The sequence below is a fragment of the Pseudoliparis swirei genome, chromosome 24, assembly GCF_029220125.1.
Source record: "Pseudoliparis swirei isolate HS2019 ecotype Mariana Trench chromosome 24, NWPU_hadal_v1, whole genome shotgun sequence".
Classification (NCBI taxonomy): domain Eukaryota; kingdom Metazoa; phylum Chordata; class Actinopteri; order Perciformes; family Liparidae; genus Pseudoliparis; species Pseudoliparis swirei.
The window spans coordinates 28,171,805-28,185,112 of NC_079411.1; the positions used below are offsets into that span (position 1 = coordinate 28,171,805).

The 13,308-nt window shown below is 48.4% G+C and overlaps 1 protein-coding gene across 3 annotated transcripts in view; it reads right to left on the reverse strand.

Annotated features, from left to right (window-relative positions):
• The window catches only part of LOC130189967 (FERM and PDZ domain-containing protein 1), a 60,731-nt gene continuing 47,423 nt past the window's right edge, over nucleotides 1-13,308 (reverse strand). For all 3 annotated transcript variants that reach the window (XM_056409020.1, XM_056409019.1, XM_056409021.1), the window contains 5 exons: nucleotides 11,708-11,927; nucleotides 10,495-10,677; nucleotides 9,247-9,391; nucleotides 7,660-8,790; nucleotides 1-6,099 (listed from right to left, as the gene is read on the reverse strand). In XM_056409020.1, the coding sequence (XP_056264995.1) occupies nucleotides 2,633-6,099; nucleotides 7,660-8,790; nucleotides 9,247-9,391; nucleotides 10,495-10,677; nucleotides 11,708-11,927 (5,146 nt within the window). In that variant the 3' untranslated portion in view covers nucleotides 1-2,632. The remainder of the gene's footprint in view (nucleotides 6,100-7,659; nucleotides 8,791-9,246; nucleotides 9,392-10,494; nucleotides 10,678-11,707; nucleotides 11,928-13,308) is intronic.

Consider the following 13,308-nt stretch of genomic DNA (forward strand, 5'->3'; position numbering starts at 1 on the left):
TAAAGTCTTGCCATTGTCTTTAATGGAGAGTCGAGCATTACAAAGAGCAGACGTCGTCATTCAGATCAAATCCTTGATGGAACCAGAGCGCCTCGTCTGGCTCGTTACCGCATGCTTAGGAGCACAGATTCATTTAGGATTAAAGTTTTCCATTATTTATTTGGGGCAATTTTCTCACGGAGATCATAGTTTTAAAGTAATGAAATTCTTCACGGCCAAAGTAAGAAGACTTTTATATTTGTTTGCAACCCCCGAGGGAATAAAAGAGTAAACAATACCGTTTCATTATAAATATATTCTGTATATAGAAACCCGGTTTGAAGCCGAGGGACTTTGAGTCTCTCCAGTGAATTTGAGTCATTTTAATAAAACATTCCAAGTGAAAATGCTGTAATATGTCAGATTATATCCGAAAATAATAAGATTCACGGACTTCAGGGATCATCAGTCTGTAGAGAAAGCGCTGAGTTCAAGGAACTCCAAAGACAGGCTGTCGGCCAATGAAATGACAGGCGGTCGGCCAATGAAATGACAGGCTGTCGACCAATGAAATGACAGGCGGTCGACCAATGAAATGACAGGCGGTCGACCAATGAAATGACAGGCTGTCGACCAATGAAATGACAGGCGGTCGACCAATGAAATCACAGGCTGTCGACCAATGAAATGACAGGCTGTCGGCCAATGAAATGACAGGCTGTCGACCAATGAAATGACAGTCGGTCGACCAATGAAATGACAGTCGGTCGACCAATGAAATGACAGGCTGTCGACCAATGAAATGACAGGCGGTCGACCAATGAAATGACAGGCGGTCGACCAATGAAATGACAGGCTGTCGACCAATGAAATGACAGGCGGTCGGCCAATGAAATGACAGGCGGTCGACCAATGAAATGACAGGCTGTCGGCCAATGAAATGACAGGCGGTCGACCAATGAAATGACAGGCTGTCGACCAATGAAATGACAGGCGGTCGGCCAATGAAATGACAGGCGGTCGGCCAATGAAATGACAGGCTGTCGACCAATGAAATGACAGGCGGTCGACCAATGAAATGACAGGCTGTCGACCAATGAAATGACAGGCTGTCGACCAATGAAATGACAGGCGGTCGACCAATGAAATGACAGGCGGTCGACCAATGAAATGACAGGCGGTCGACCAATGAAATGACAGGCGGTGGACCAATGAAATGACAGGCTGTCGGCCAATGAAATGACAGTCGGTCGACCAATGAAATGACAGGCTGTCGACCAATGAAGTGACAGGCGGTCGACCAATGAAATGACAGGCTGTCGACCAATGAAATGACAGGCGGTCGACCAATGAAATGACAGGCGGTCGACCAATGAAATGACAGGCGATCGACCAATGAAATGACAGGCGATCGACCAATGATTGGTCAGATGTTCCCTGACCCTCATCAATATGTTGATCAAAAGATGGAACCAGCACACTACAGATATGTGTAATGCTGCACATGCTCAGTCACTGGTTTCCCACTCGCTGTGGTCACACTGGGAGGGCTGTAATAATAATAATAATGCACTTAGTGTGGGGACGAAGTCGTTCCTGACCGTCCTGAAGCTCAGAGAGGCGTGCACGTTGTTATGATCTCGAGAAGCTTGCAATTTTTAAATTGACCATAAACAATGCGGCATATCTTAAATATAGACTTTGGGAAGTGTCCCCGAGTCTCCCATAGAATCCTGGAGATTATTATTCTGCTTTGGACAACAATAAAAGACTGGTGGTTGACAGCCACGTGAACATTCACTGGAGTTGGAGAACGCGACTGTGACAGATAAACCAGAGAAGAGCTAGCGAACGCATTTCAATAAACCAGACGGAATGTGAGAACAAATTAAGTGTGCAAGGGATGTATCTCATCCAAACTGCTGTCACATGATTCGCATACGTCAGCATTCTGCTACTAGATTTATAAAATAGCAAAAACAGTCTCAGGCTTGACTTAAATAATATCTCACTCCAGTTTTTTTGGTTTTGTAAACAGTAACATTCAAAAGAAGTCCTCACTGGCCACATGGAGGCTGTAAAGATATATATAATAATAATCAGTAAACTGCAGTGTTTCATATCCTAACATGGTCAGTCAGTCACACAGAAGGCATGTGTCGTCGGAAGGGAATCGAACACTGATCCGCTGTGTGTATTGGAGGTTGTGTGCTTTGTGTATGTGTGTAAAAAGACCCACTGCCTGTAAACATCTCCAAATGTCTTTCTTCCGCGTCTTTACATTCCTGCTTCTTGCTTACCGTAGCAACACTGAAATAAATGAACGGACAAATAAATTAACGTAATCGATAACGTAGAATACATTCAAGTACATCAGTTCCTCAATACTGGAAAACAAGCAGCACCACAGGGACTGGTGGTTTGGTGGGCTACAGTTCGTGCACGGCATATAGTCAGTAACCACATGCACCTCGAGGATCTCAACCTGTGTGTGGAGAGTTCTTGTTGTCCTTTGATGGCGCTCGGTGACACCACGGTGTGTCCGAGGTAAGCTCACCTCGCGCCGCCCGTCCTAAACATGACTGTCCTGAGAGTTTACACATGTTGCTTCAAGGTCTCCTTCAAAAGAGACGTCGGAGCGTCCCGGTTCCCCTCACAGTGCGGTGAGGGTGCGGAACAGCTGCGTGAGGCAGAAGACCGAGGCGGTGAGCGCGGTGCTCTGCTTGGCCAGCAGCTTGGAGCTCAGGTCCTGGCAGCTGCGCTTGCTGCTGACCCGCTCCGCCGCCAGACAGAAGTCCCTGAATGAACGGGCCACGTCCGACAGACCCGCGACGGCCTCGCCGTTCCTCCGGTCGCACCTTTCGCAACCGGAGAACCACAGGCATATACCGGCCAACTCCACCAGGGTCCGGAAACTGTCCGCCAGGGAATGAAGCATTTCCTCCGGGCTCTGGCCGATCCCCACCACCTTCTGGCAGCCGGACATCAGCCGCCGCGCCTCTATCTGGAGCACCCTCTTGTTCTCTGCGAAGTGGGCAGGGCAGGTGTCCTTTAGGTGGCGACCTCCGTGGCCCGCCGCGGATCTGTCGGCACCGGTACTTCCCAGAATGGAACGGAGCTGATCCACGTCCACGCGGAGTACTTGGAAACCCGTCGGGGGTTCCGGGTAGCGCTGCTGGCCCAGCCGGCCGATGGTGTCCTTGTGCGTTTGGGGCAGGAAACGGTCCGGGGAGTCGGAGAACGGCGAGAGCAGAGGGCTGAGCTCCGAGGTAGAGGAGGAGAAAAGGTTGGAGCGGGGGAAGGAGGGGGAGTGGGTGGAGGAGGTGGAGAGAAAAGAGGAAATGGGTGGAGAGGTCACGAGAGGAACACCTGCCCCAGAAGTCCCATCGCCGCTCGGCGAGCGGCAGGAGAACTCGTAGACCGTCAGCTCCTCGTCGAAGCTGTCTCCGCTGCTGAAGCAGTTGGTGTAGACCGATGGGCAACCGCAAGCATCCAGAGGCACCTGCACCCCTTCCACTGCCGACTCGCATCCAGACGCGAGCACTGAAGTGCAGCCGAACTCAGACTTCAAGGGTGGTGTAGTCCCCACCGTCGCCGGGCTCTTTGTCTGGGATGGATCCTCGCAGATGGTGAACACCTTGCAACCGGAAGAAAGTGGTTGCGCCGAGTCTGAATGATTCCCTGTAGGCCTACAAAGACCCATCAAAGGTCTGTCACTACTGGTGCGTCTGACTTTCTGTGCCTGGCTATGAAAAGGGAGAACTGGTCCATTTAGATTCTGCGTGGTCACCACTATCTGATGGGCGATAGAACGCGACTGTTGGTTCATTTTATAACCTGGAAAGTCTTCACCTGCGATCTTCATCTTTGATTCTGGAGCTTCTTTTATCGGCCCAGGAGTTTCCATTTGTAGGCCTGAAGGGTCCCTCTGGAGGCTGCCCACTCTGGAGGCCGGAGGATCCGTTATTGGTCCCGATGTGTTCTGGATAGGTCCAGTGTACAGATGCTGGTCTTGGGGTTGGGGCTCAGTCCGGACAGGCGATGGAGGGCTCACTTCCTTCGCCTCCGACGCCGATTGAAAACTCTTTGCCGAGTTCGTTTCAACTAAAAACTCCCCGTCCACCTCAGATCCTGTAACCGTTGCATCCGAATCGTCCGACTCCACAGATTCTGCGGTTGCGTCCGTTTCGAAGTCCACAGTCTGGGTGACGTCGTCCACGTCCGTAACTTCGATGGAGATTTGGACTTCGTGCCCACTGTCGTTTTCAACTGAACCCTGAGGTACTTTCCCCACCCCGGCTTGGTTGAGGGTTTCCATGGAGCGCGATAAATAAAGGGGCAACTGTTGAATCTTCCCTCTGAGTGTGGAGGCAGAGAGGCTACCCATAATGCTCGGGGAACAGGTCTGGAAGAGGAAGTGAGTCGGGGAAGGAGGCGTCTTGGAGAGATTGTGCATTGTGATCGTAGTAGCTTTCGCTAAGCTCGGACTAGCTACGCTAGTTTGAGCTTCTTCAGCTCTTTGCATAGTGGGATCACTTATGGGTTCCTCGACATTTTGATCCGAACCTGAAGCACTTTCATGTGAAACCTCAAGTCTCAAACTGGTACCTGAATTAAACGAAGGCCACGTGGCACTTGTTCCAACTCCAAGCTTTGCGGCGCTAGAGTTTACAGCACGAGTCGAGTCAGCATTTACTGAACTAATTCTCGTAGGAGCTTCAGTGTTCGCGAGAGACTTGATCATAATTTGAGACTCGCCTTCACTTGCCGTCGCCGAGGTTGCACCGCCGCTACGCCTGGTAGCTGCAGCGCACTCGCCTTTCTTGTCACTTGAACTCGGAGTTAAGGAATTACTCATGTCATCGTCGAAAAACACATTGTCCGAATTGGTGCTGCCGGTGACGTCCTCGCTGTTAGTCATCGTGGAGCTGACGAAGGCGTCGGCGGCGGGGACGTCTAGGTGTAATTGTGCTTTGTCGGTATACCTTTGTGACATCTCCTCGGAATAAGACGAAGACATTTTGGTCGAGGTTCCTGTGTTTTCACCGCCCACCTCTCCCATCAAATAATAGACACTTTGGGATTTGTGAAGACCCGGTGTTGGAGGAAGAGGGGCTGAGGGTGGAGGGTTTGCTTTCTCACACACAACGTCAAGTGTTTGTTTCTCTTTTGTCAAGTTTTGCTCGAGGACAATCAGATGGGCTCCCAAAAGGCCGTTACTCGTCTTTTTAGTGACATCTATCAACCATGTGTTGGCCTCCGGCGGCCTCTCGGCACCAATGAGCGCTCTCTTTGAACTGGATGAGTTCCCTCTCACCAACTCCTTCTTCTCTTCTTTGCCTTTACCCTCCTCTTCGGTGATTTCAGGCAAAAACATGTGATTGGTGAACGTCATTTCCCCCGACAAACCTGCAGTCTCTTCCTCCTCCTCCTCTCCCTCACTCGTCTCCTTCTGTTCCTCCCCTCCCTCCTTCCCGTCACCGCTCCGATCGGCACTCTCCTTTCCGTCCGGATCCACCCGGCAGCGGACGCCGGTGATGGTGGGAGACGCCGCCTTCGCCAGACCTGTGACCGATTTGGATTCCATTGCGTCGGGTTCCATCTCCATGTCTTGTTTCCTGGTCCCGGGGGTGGCCTGTGGGTCTCCGGTGTGCTCATCAGACCCCAGACCACAAGGAGGTCCAGGGCCATGGGAGTGGGGTTTAGACAAAATGGGCTTCGACTCGAGCTGATTCGGTTCCCCTTCGGAGTGGGTCAAAGAGGAGACCGTAGGACTGGGGTTCTGGGTTTGCTCTGACGGTTCAGGATCTGAACTCAGTATCTGTGCTTCATTGGCTTCATCCATGAGGTTCTTATAAAGCCGACCAGAGACCGGATCTTGCATTTCTGGATCTGGCTCTGGATACGACACCCTGGAGGTGTAATCGGTTTCTATGAAGGAACGACGCTTACGGGATCTTTTCCTGAGCTGAAACAGAGTTTCTCTGCCTCCTCCTTCCTCGTCTCCTACGGTTCTGCCTCCTTCCTCTTTCCCACCTTTGTCCGAGTCCGTCGCCGAGACTCTATCGTCACCGAGGCCGAGTGGGCCGAGGAGGTCCAGTTTCATCTCCGTGCGAATATCTGCAACAAAGTTTTAAAAAAAGAAGGTCATTTAGCATTTCCCAAAACAAATTCCTCAGTAATTCGAAGCAGGAAGTAAACATAGTACATCGTGTACTAGAGTACACTATGTACAGTACAGGAAGTTAACATAGTACATAGTGTACTAGAGTACTGTACTACAGTGTAATACATAGTGTCGGTGACCCACATCGACTTAAAAACACAGTTTACATTTTTGCTTGAAGGTTTATGTCAAAGTTGAGTGGCAATGAAACATCATAATGAGAGATGATAAATGATATAAAGAAATAATAATAATAACTTTATTTATATAGCACCTTTAAAAACAAAGTTTACAAAGTTCTCTACAGAGAATCAAGGCAAAACAAATAGAATAGTAAGATACAAATAAAAAACAAACAAAAAACAAACAGACAAACTAAATGAGGGAACCAAAGAACTGCATAACATGACGACATCACTTAAAAGCTGTTGTATAAAAATGGGTTTTAAGAAGTGATATAAAGGAAGTTACTGGTTCTGCGAGCCTCAGTAACGGGCTTTGACTCGAGCTGACTCGGTTCCCCTTCGGAGCGGGTCAAAGAGGAGCCCGTAGGACCGGGGTTCTGGGTTTGATATAGATTACGAAATGCAATCTATATCTTTCAGATGACTCTACACATGATTTTATTGTAACACATTGCATCACTTTGTTTTGAGAGTTGCGATATAAACAAAGTTATTCTGTTTCAGGCGACATGAGCTGACCTGTCGTATTCGTGGGAGTGGCTGAATGCACAATGCAGGCACATCATTATTCCTACTATTAAATCTTTAGTATTATCAGCAACATGTGCTTTAAGTGTTATAAGTAAAAGTCCCAATTGGGACTGATATGATGACATGATAAGACTTTACTGTTATAGCTAGTTAGGTTGTTCAATCCAGTAGTACATAAGATAAACCATAAGATAAACCAGGTTTTTGTGAGACAAAAAATAAGAAAAAAAGTGTTACTCTTTATTTGTACTCTCTAAAATAGTTTAATTTGTCTTCATTTAATTAAACTACATGGGAAGACTAGAGATAAAATCAGGACAATGATTTTTGTCAGGCGTCACATGCCATGAAAACTGGTTTAATCTTTAAAATCTATCTATCTATCTGAAGAGTATCTAGTGAATATATCTGTTGACAATTTTCCATCAGTAAGGTAGAAGTATAAAGTAGCACAAAGTACTCCAACAGTACTTGAGTAAGTGCACTAATGCATATCTTTAGATAGTTTAGTGTAATGCATGACATGCTGTTTTCTTCTCTGGCAGCAGAGCTTGAGATTTTTAACATTATTAATAATAAAAATAAAAATAATAATATTAATAATCTTTAGTGTGAATCCAGACAGCGGACCTTAAGTCCTCGGTGCAGTAGGCGTGGTCTGAAGCGTTGTCTGCAACTTTCTGCCAATTATGTTGTTATTATTCATTAATGCAACCGTTGAGGAGTACACCTGTCAGCCACCAGGTGGCAGCAGAAGCAGCTTTAACAGCCTGTAGTTTTCATGCAAACCCAAATCACCTGTCGGTGCGTCCCCCGAGGCCCCCGACGAGTCTTCGGGCGAGGTGAAGCGATCTCTGGCGTCGAAGAACTCCTCGTCGGAGCTGCTGTTTCCGAAGCCCGGCGGCGGCTGAAGGAGCGTGACGGGCTCCGGCTCGACCGCCTTCGCCTCCTCCTCCACCTCCTCCACCTCTTTCTTCCAGTGCTGCCCCTCGTCCCGGCGGAGGCTGTGGGCGCTGTCGGGCGTGATGTTGGAGCAGAGCTTGTAGTAGCAGCGGGCGTCGCTTTGGTCAAAGTTAAACACAAAGTCGCCGCGCGAGGACGGGGACGGGGACGGCGGGTGTTCCGTGAAACTGCCCGCGCTCCCCCGTTCCCTCGCCGACTTCCTCCTCCTCAGCTCCTCTTCCTCGGCCTCGTCGTCCTCGCTGGCCTCCGGCGGGCTCGGCAGGAAGTCCGCGAGGCGGGAGAGCTCGGCGAAGCACATGGAGCCGCCGCCGTCGGAGCCGGGGTCGCCCGAGCTCTTCGGGTCGCGGCGCCGGGGGTCGGCGCCGTCGCCCGACCTCCGGCGGCCCCTCTCCCGTCCTCCGTCCAGGTGGAGGACGGGATGGCTGTGAGCCGGCGGCGGCGGGGCGAGCAGGTGGGGCTGAACGTGAGAGTAAGGGTGGAGCCGGACGGGGGAGGAGCGGTGGAAGTGGACGGAGGAGGAAGAGCACGAGATCAAGTCGTCTTCCTCCAGGGCGTCGAGCGAGTCGCTGGACGGGCTGGTGGCGAGCCGGGAGTCCGTGTTGCAGGAGTCCGACGCCTCCTCTCCTCCGCCTTCCGGCTCCACCTGTTCCCTCTGTTCCCCGGAGTCATTGTCCGCCCTCTCCTCCGTCTGCGCTGCGTCTCCGCTCTCTCTCTCTCGGTTCTTCTCCAGAGGAAACGTTTCCTTTTCCGTGTCGGCGTCCTTCTCCTCTTGTTGCTTCTCGTCCTCCCGAGGCCGATCCGCCTTCTCTTCGCTCCTCCTCCTGTTTCTCACTTTTCCTTTTCTTCCCTCCGGGTCCGATGCGGATCGGACCCGATGGCAGGGCCTCTGGTCGCGGGACACCAGGCTGAACAGCGCCTCCATGTCCGGGTCCGAGTCGGTGTCCGAGTCGCACCGCGACACGTAACCTGAGAACGAGCAACACAGATATACAGATTATATGTACATGTGTGTACATGTGTGCACATGTGTTACCTTCCTCTGCGCACACGCGGTGTGTAGATGTGTGTAGTTGTGTGTAGTTGTGTTACCTTCCTCTGCGGACACGCGGTGTGTAGATGTGTGTGGTTGTGTGTAGTTGTGTTACCTTCCTCTGCGGACACGCGGTGTGTAGATGTGTGTAGTTGTGTGTAGTTGTGTTACCTTCCTCTGCGGACATGCGGTGTGTAGTTGTGTGTAGTTGTGTGTAGTGTTACCTTCCTCTTCAGACACGCAGTGTGTAGTTGTGTGTAGTTGTGTTACCTTCCTCTGCGGACACGCTGTGTGTAGTTGTGTGTACATGTGTGTAGTTGTGTTACCTTCCTCTGCAGACACGCGGTGTGTAGATGTGTGTAGTTGTGTGTAGTTGTGTGTAGTTGTGTTACCTTCCTCTGCGGACACGCGGTGCTTCTTGGCCTCGTGGCTCCAGGCGAAGACGTTCAGGTTCGGCTCCACGAACACTCGGCAGTAACCGGCGATGAGGCACGACATGTCTTTGGCCGCCGCCGACTCCAACAGCAACGTGATGGGCTGAGAGGAGAGGAGAGGAGAGGAGACGAGGAGAGAGGAGAGAGAGGAGAGGGGAGACGAGGAGAGAGGAGACGAGGAGAGAGGAGAGGGGAGACGAGGAGAGAGGAGACGAGGAGAGAGGAGAGAGGAGAGATGAGACGGGAGACGAGGAGAGAGGAGACGAGGAGACAAGGAGACAAGGAGACGAGGAGAGAGCAAAGTAAGAACGAGGCGTCAAGAGTGGAAACACACGTCGACCTGCTGGCTCCTGATGCCGGTGGAGAAGTTCCGTTACGCTTCTTTAAATGTTGATTCTGCATAAAGTTTACAGGAAGAACACGACATCACTATTACAATCACAGCTAGGGAGGAAGGGAGGGAGGCAGGGAAGGAGGAAGTGAAGGAGGTCACGTGGGCCTCTTGAGGTGGAGCAACACACTGTGAAAATGGAAAGGAAGGAGGAAATGAAGGATGAAGGGAGGAGGGAAAATAGGAGGAAGGGAAGGAGGGGAGGAAGGGAGTGAAGGACGGAGGAAGGAAGTGAAGGAGGAAGTGAAAAAGGTCACATGGACCTCCTTAGGTGGAGCAACACTACACTGTGAATCTGGAAGGGAAGGAGGAAGGAAGGGAGGAGGAAGCAAGGGAAGGAGGAAGGGAAGACGATGTTAAGTTGCTCATTCATTGTGATCAGAATGACGGGTGTTCCCTCTCACCTGTCGTGCTATTTAATAATCTGGATTGTTTTTGTCTTATCTTTAAATATCGCCCGTCAACAATCTCTCAAATATGATTATATATATATATATATAATTATATGTATTCCTCAAATAATACATCTGATATCTTGAACACTCAGCAACTAACACCCAAAACCATCTAAATGAATAAATAGCCCTTCAAGTATTTTTGATTTGGGCGTACTGTCCCTTTAAATGATCACAGAGGCAGTTTCAGACCTCCGAAGAAGAAGCTAAATCTCCCGTGACCTAAAATGCACCATCAAATAATGCTAATTAGTACCCAACGCACCTTTAGTAGGCGCGTAAATGCTGATTCAGTTACTTCAAAGTAAAGTTATATTTTAATGGTGTGTATCGTGTGTGTTGTGTGTGTCCTGCTCTCACCTTGATGTCCTGCAGGTATATTTTCACCAGGCTGACCTTGTCGGACTCGGGCAGCAGCTCGATGCGCGTGATGCAGGTGAACTCCGTGAGCGTGGACAGGATGCTCAGCTTGTGGTTGACCACCTGACTCACGCCGTAGCGCGCGCCCACCAACAAGGTCACCGACGACTCCCGGTCCTGGAGCTGAAGGGGGGGGGGGGGGGTAAATGACTATTCTCTGGTGTGTAATGAAGTCTCTCCAGAGGTGTGTAGAGGCCCATCTCCAGTGTTCTGATGGTACATTGTGTTATCGCCTTAGAAGACTAGCGGAGGGGTAGAAAACCCGTGTAAAACCTTTTTATGTGAGCGCAGCTGAAAACAGTTATGCTGCTGAGAGAAGCTATAAAACTGGCCTTTCTTTGAGCCACAAGAAGAACTACATTAATATTTACTATAAACATCATTATTTATAACCTCATCAAAGTCTTGACTATATTTTATATTCATTTTGCAATTAATTTAATAAATTAAAGTGAGAGTTTCATAGAAAACAGCAAATTGTCTGGGTGACCCCAAACTTTTGTTGTTGTTCTTTGTGTGTTTCCTATCTGTATTGCCTGTACTAGGTAAGTACACTTTCAAAGAAAATAAATAATAATATATAAATATATATATATACATATCATTCAGAATTATTAAAAAACAAATAAACACGTTCTAATTGTTAAAAAATTAGCTGACAATAAATAACCACAAACGAATAAGAATACAATTGAATATGATTGTCTGATTTATGTTTTTTATTTCTTTTTTGTAAAAAAATAGTCTAATAGTCTTATTGTTGTCTAATAGTCTTATTATTGCCATTTTTATGACAATTGCTCATATCTTGTTAGCCTAAATAAGTATAATTATTTATTTTTGAACTAAAGGTTAATTGTTATTTCACAAGTTTAAAAAAATGGCCACAATTTATTTTTAAATACTCCTGGGTTTCAGCCAGTGTGGAAAAAACTGCCCCCTAAATAAAATGTAAATGTCCTCCCCTGCCACAGGTGCCTAGTGGTACCCAATTAGTAAACAATCAAAAGACTAAATATATCTAAACAACAACAACAATGAATTAAACTAAGAAAAAAATCGATTCTAATGAATCAAAACAACCTAAATGATGAAACAATACAAGTCAATAAAACATCTAAATACTAATATCAAGTAAAAAGCTCAGCCTCACCATCATGGTGGCGCTGAAGGACTTCCCCCCGAAGGACTTGAGCTGGCTGAGCTCCTCCAGGTAGTTGATCCGGGCCTGGGGGCCCGACAGGCCCTTCAGCTTGGGGTCGTGCTGCGCCTGGCTCTTCTTCAGGTGGAAGCTGATGGCCTTCCTCAGGTCCTTCTCACGCATGTTCCTCAGCAAGGTGGACGACACAAAGTTCTCCATGCCCCACGTCTTCCTGGAGCAAGCACAGTGACGCCGACTGAGAGGGAGGGGCTGCGTGTTCGAGGCTACTAGAGGCTGTTTGAGGATGTTAGAGGCTATTAGAGGCTGTTAGGGGCTGTTCAAGGCTATTAGGGGCTGTTCGAGGCTACTAGAGGCTGTTTGAGGATGTTAGAGTCTATTAGAGGCTGTTAGGGGCTGTTCGAGGCTATTAGAGGCTGTTTGAGGATGTTAGAGGCTATTATGGGTTTTTAGAGGCTATTAGAGGCTGGTAGAGGCTATTATGGGTTGTTAGAGGCTATTAGGGGCCGTTCGAGGCTACTAGAGGCTGTTAGAGTCTATTAGAGGCTGTTAGGGGCTGTTCGAGGCTATTAGAGGCTGTTTGAGGATGTTCGAGGCTGTTAGAGGCTGTTAAAGGCTATTATAGGCTGTTTGAGGATGTTAGAGGCTGGTAGAGGCGGTTAGAGGCTATTATGGGTTGTTAGAGGCTATTAGAGTCTGTTAGAGGCTATTAGAGGCTATTATGGGCTGTTAGGGGCTGTTCGAGGCTATTAGAGACTGGTAGGGGCTATTAGGAGCTGTTAGAGGCTATTAGAGGCTGTTTCAGGCTATTAGAGGCTGATAGAGGTTGTTAGAGACTAGTAGAGACTGTTAGAGGTTGATAGAGGCTGGTAGAGGTTGTCCGAGGCTATTAGAGGCTGTTCAAGGCTATTAGAGGCTGTTCGAGGCTATGCAAAGCTGTTCAAGGCTATTACAGGCTATTAGAGGCTGTAAAATGCTATTAGAGGCTGTAAAAGGCGGGTAGAGGCCATTAGAGGCTGGTAGAGGCTACTATCGGCTATTAGAGGTTGTTAGAGGCAATTAGAGGCTGTTTGAGGCTATTAGAGAGCTGAAGCTGCATTCAGGACCCGTTGTGTTCCTTAAAGACTAACATTTCCAATCTTGATCTCATAGACCTGGTTTTATTTTCAGAAATAAATAAATGACAGGGGCGTCATTAGGCCTATTTTAGGGGGGCTTCAGCTAATAATTTGGCTTTTTTATTTTTTATGATTCGCTCTTTTAAAAAACTTTTCCCACCAGTAAAAGTTGCGAGTAGTACCCGGTACCTCAAACTTTCTGTTGGTCCTTGGTCGAGGTGCCGATTTAAAGCCCCCCAAATAATTTGGCATTATTGGCATTCAAAGATTTTTTTGTTTTTGTTATCTCATTAAATTAAACTTCTGTTTCTCTCATGGAAGCGTTATAACTTTAACATCCTACATGTGTGCGTTGTGGTTTATATGTTTCCTTCCCCTTCAAATTACAATCCAATAGCCGATCATCAGATTTAACGATATAATCCCCGGGCACTAGGACCTGGGGGGTTTAGCCCCCCTCCCCCTTTCTTCTAATCC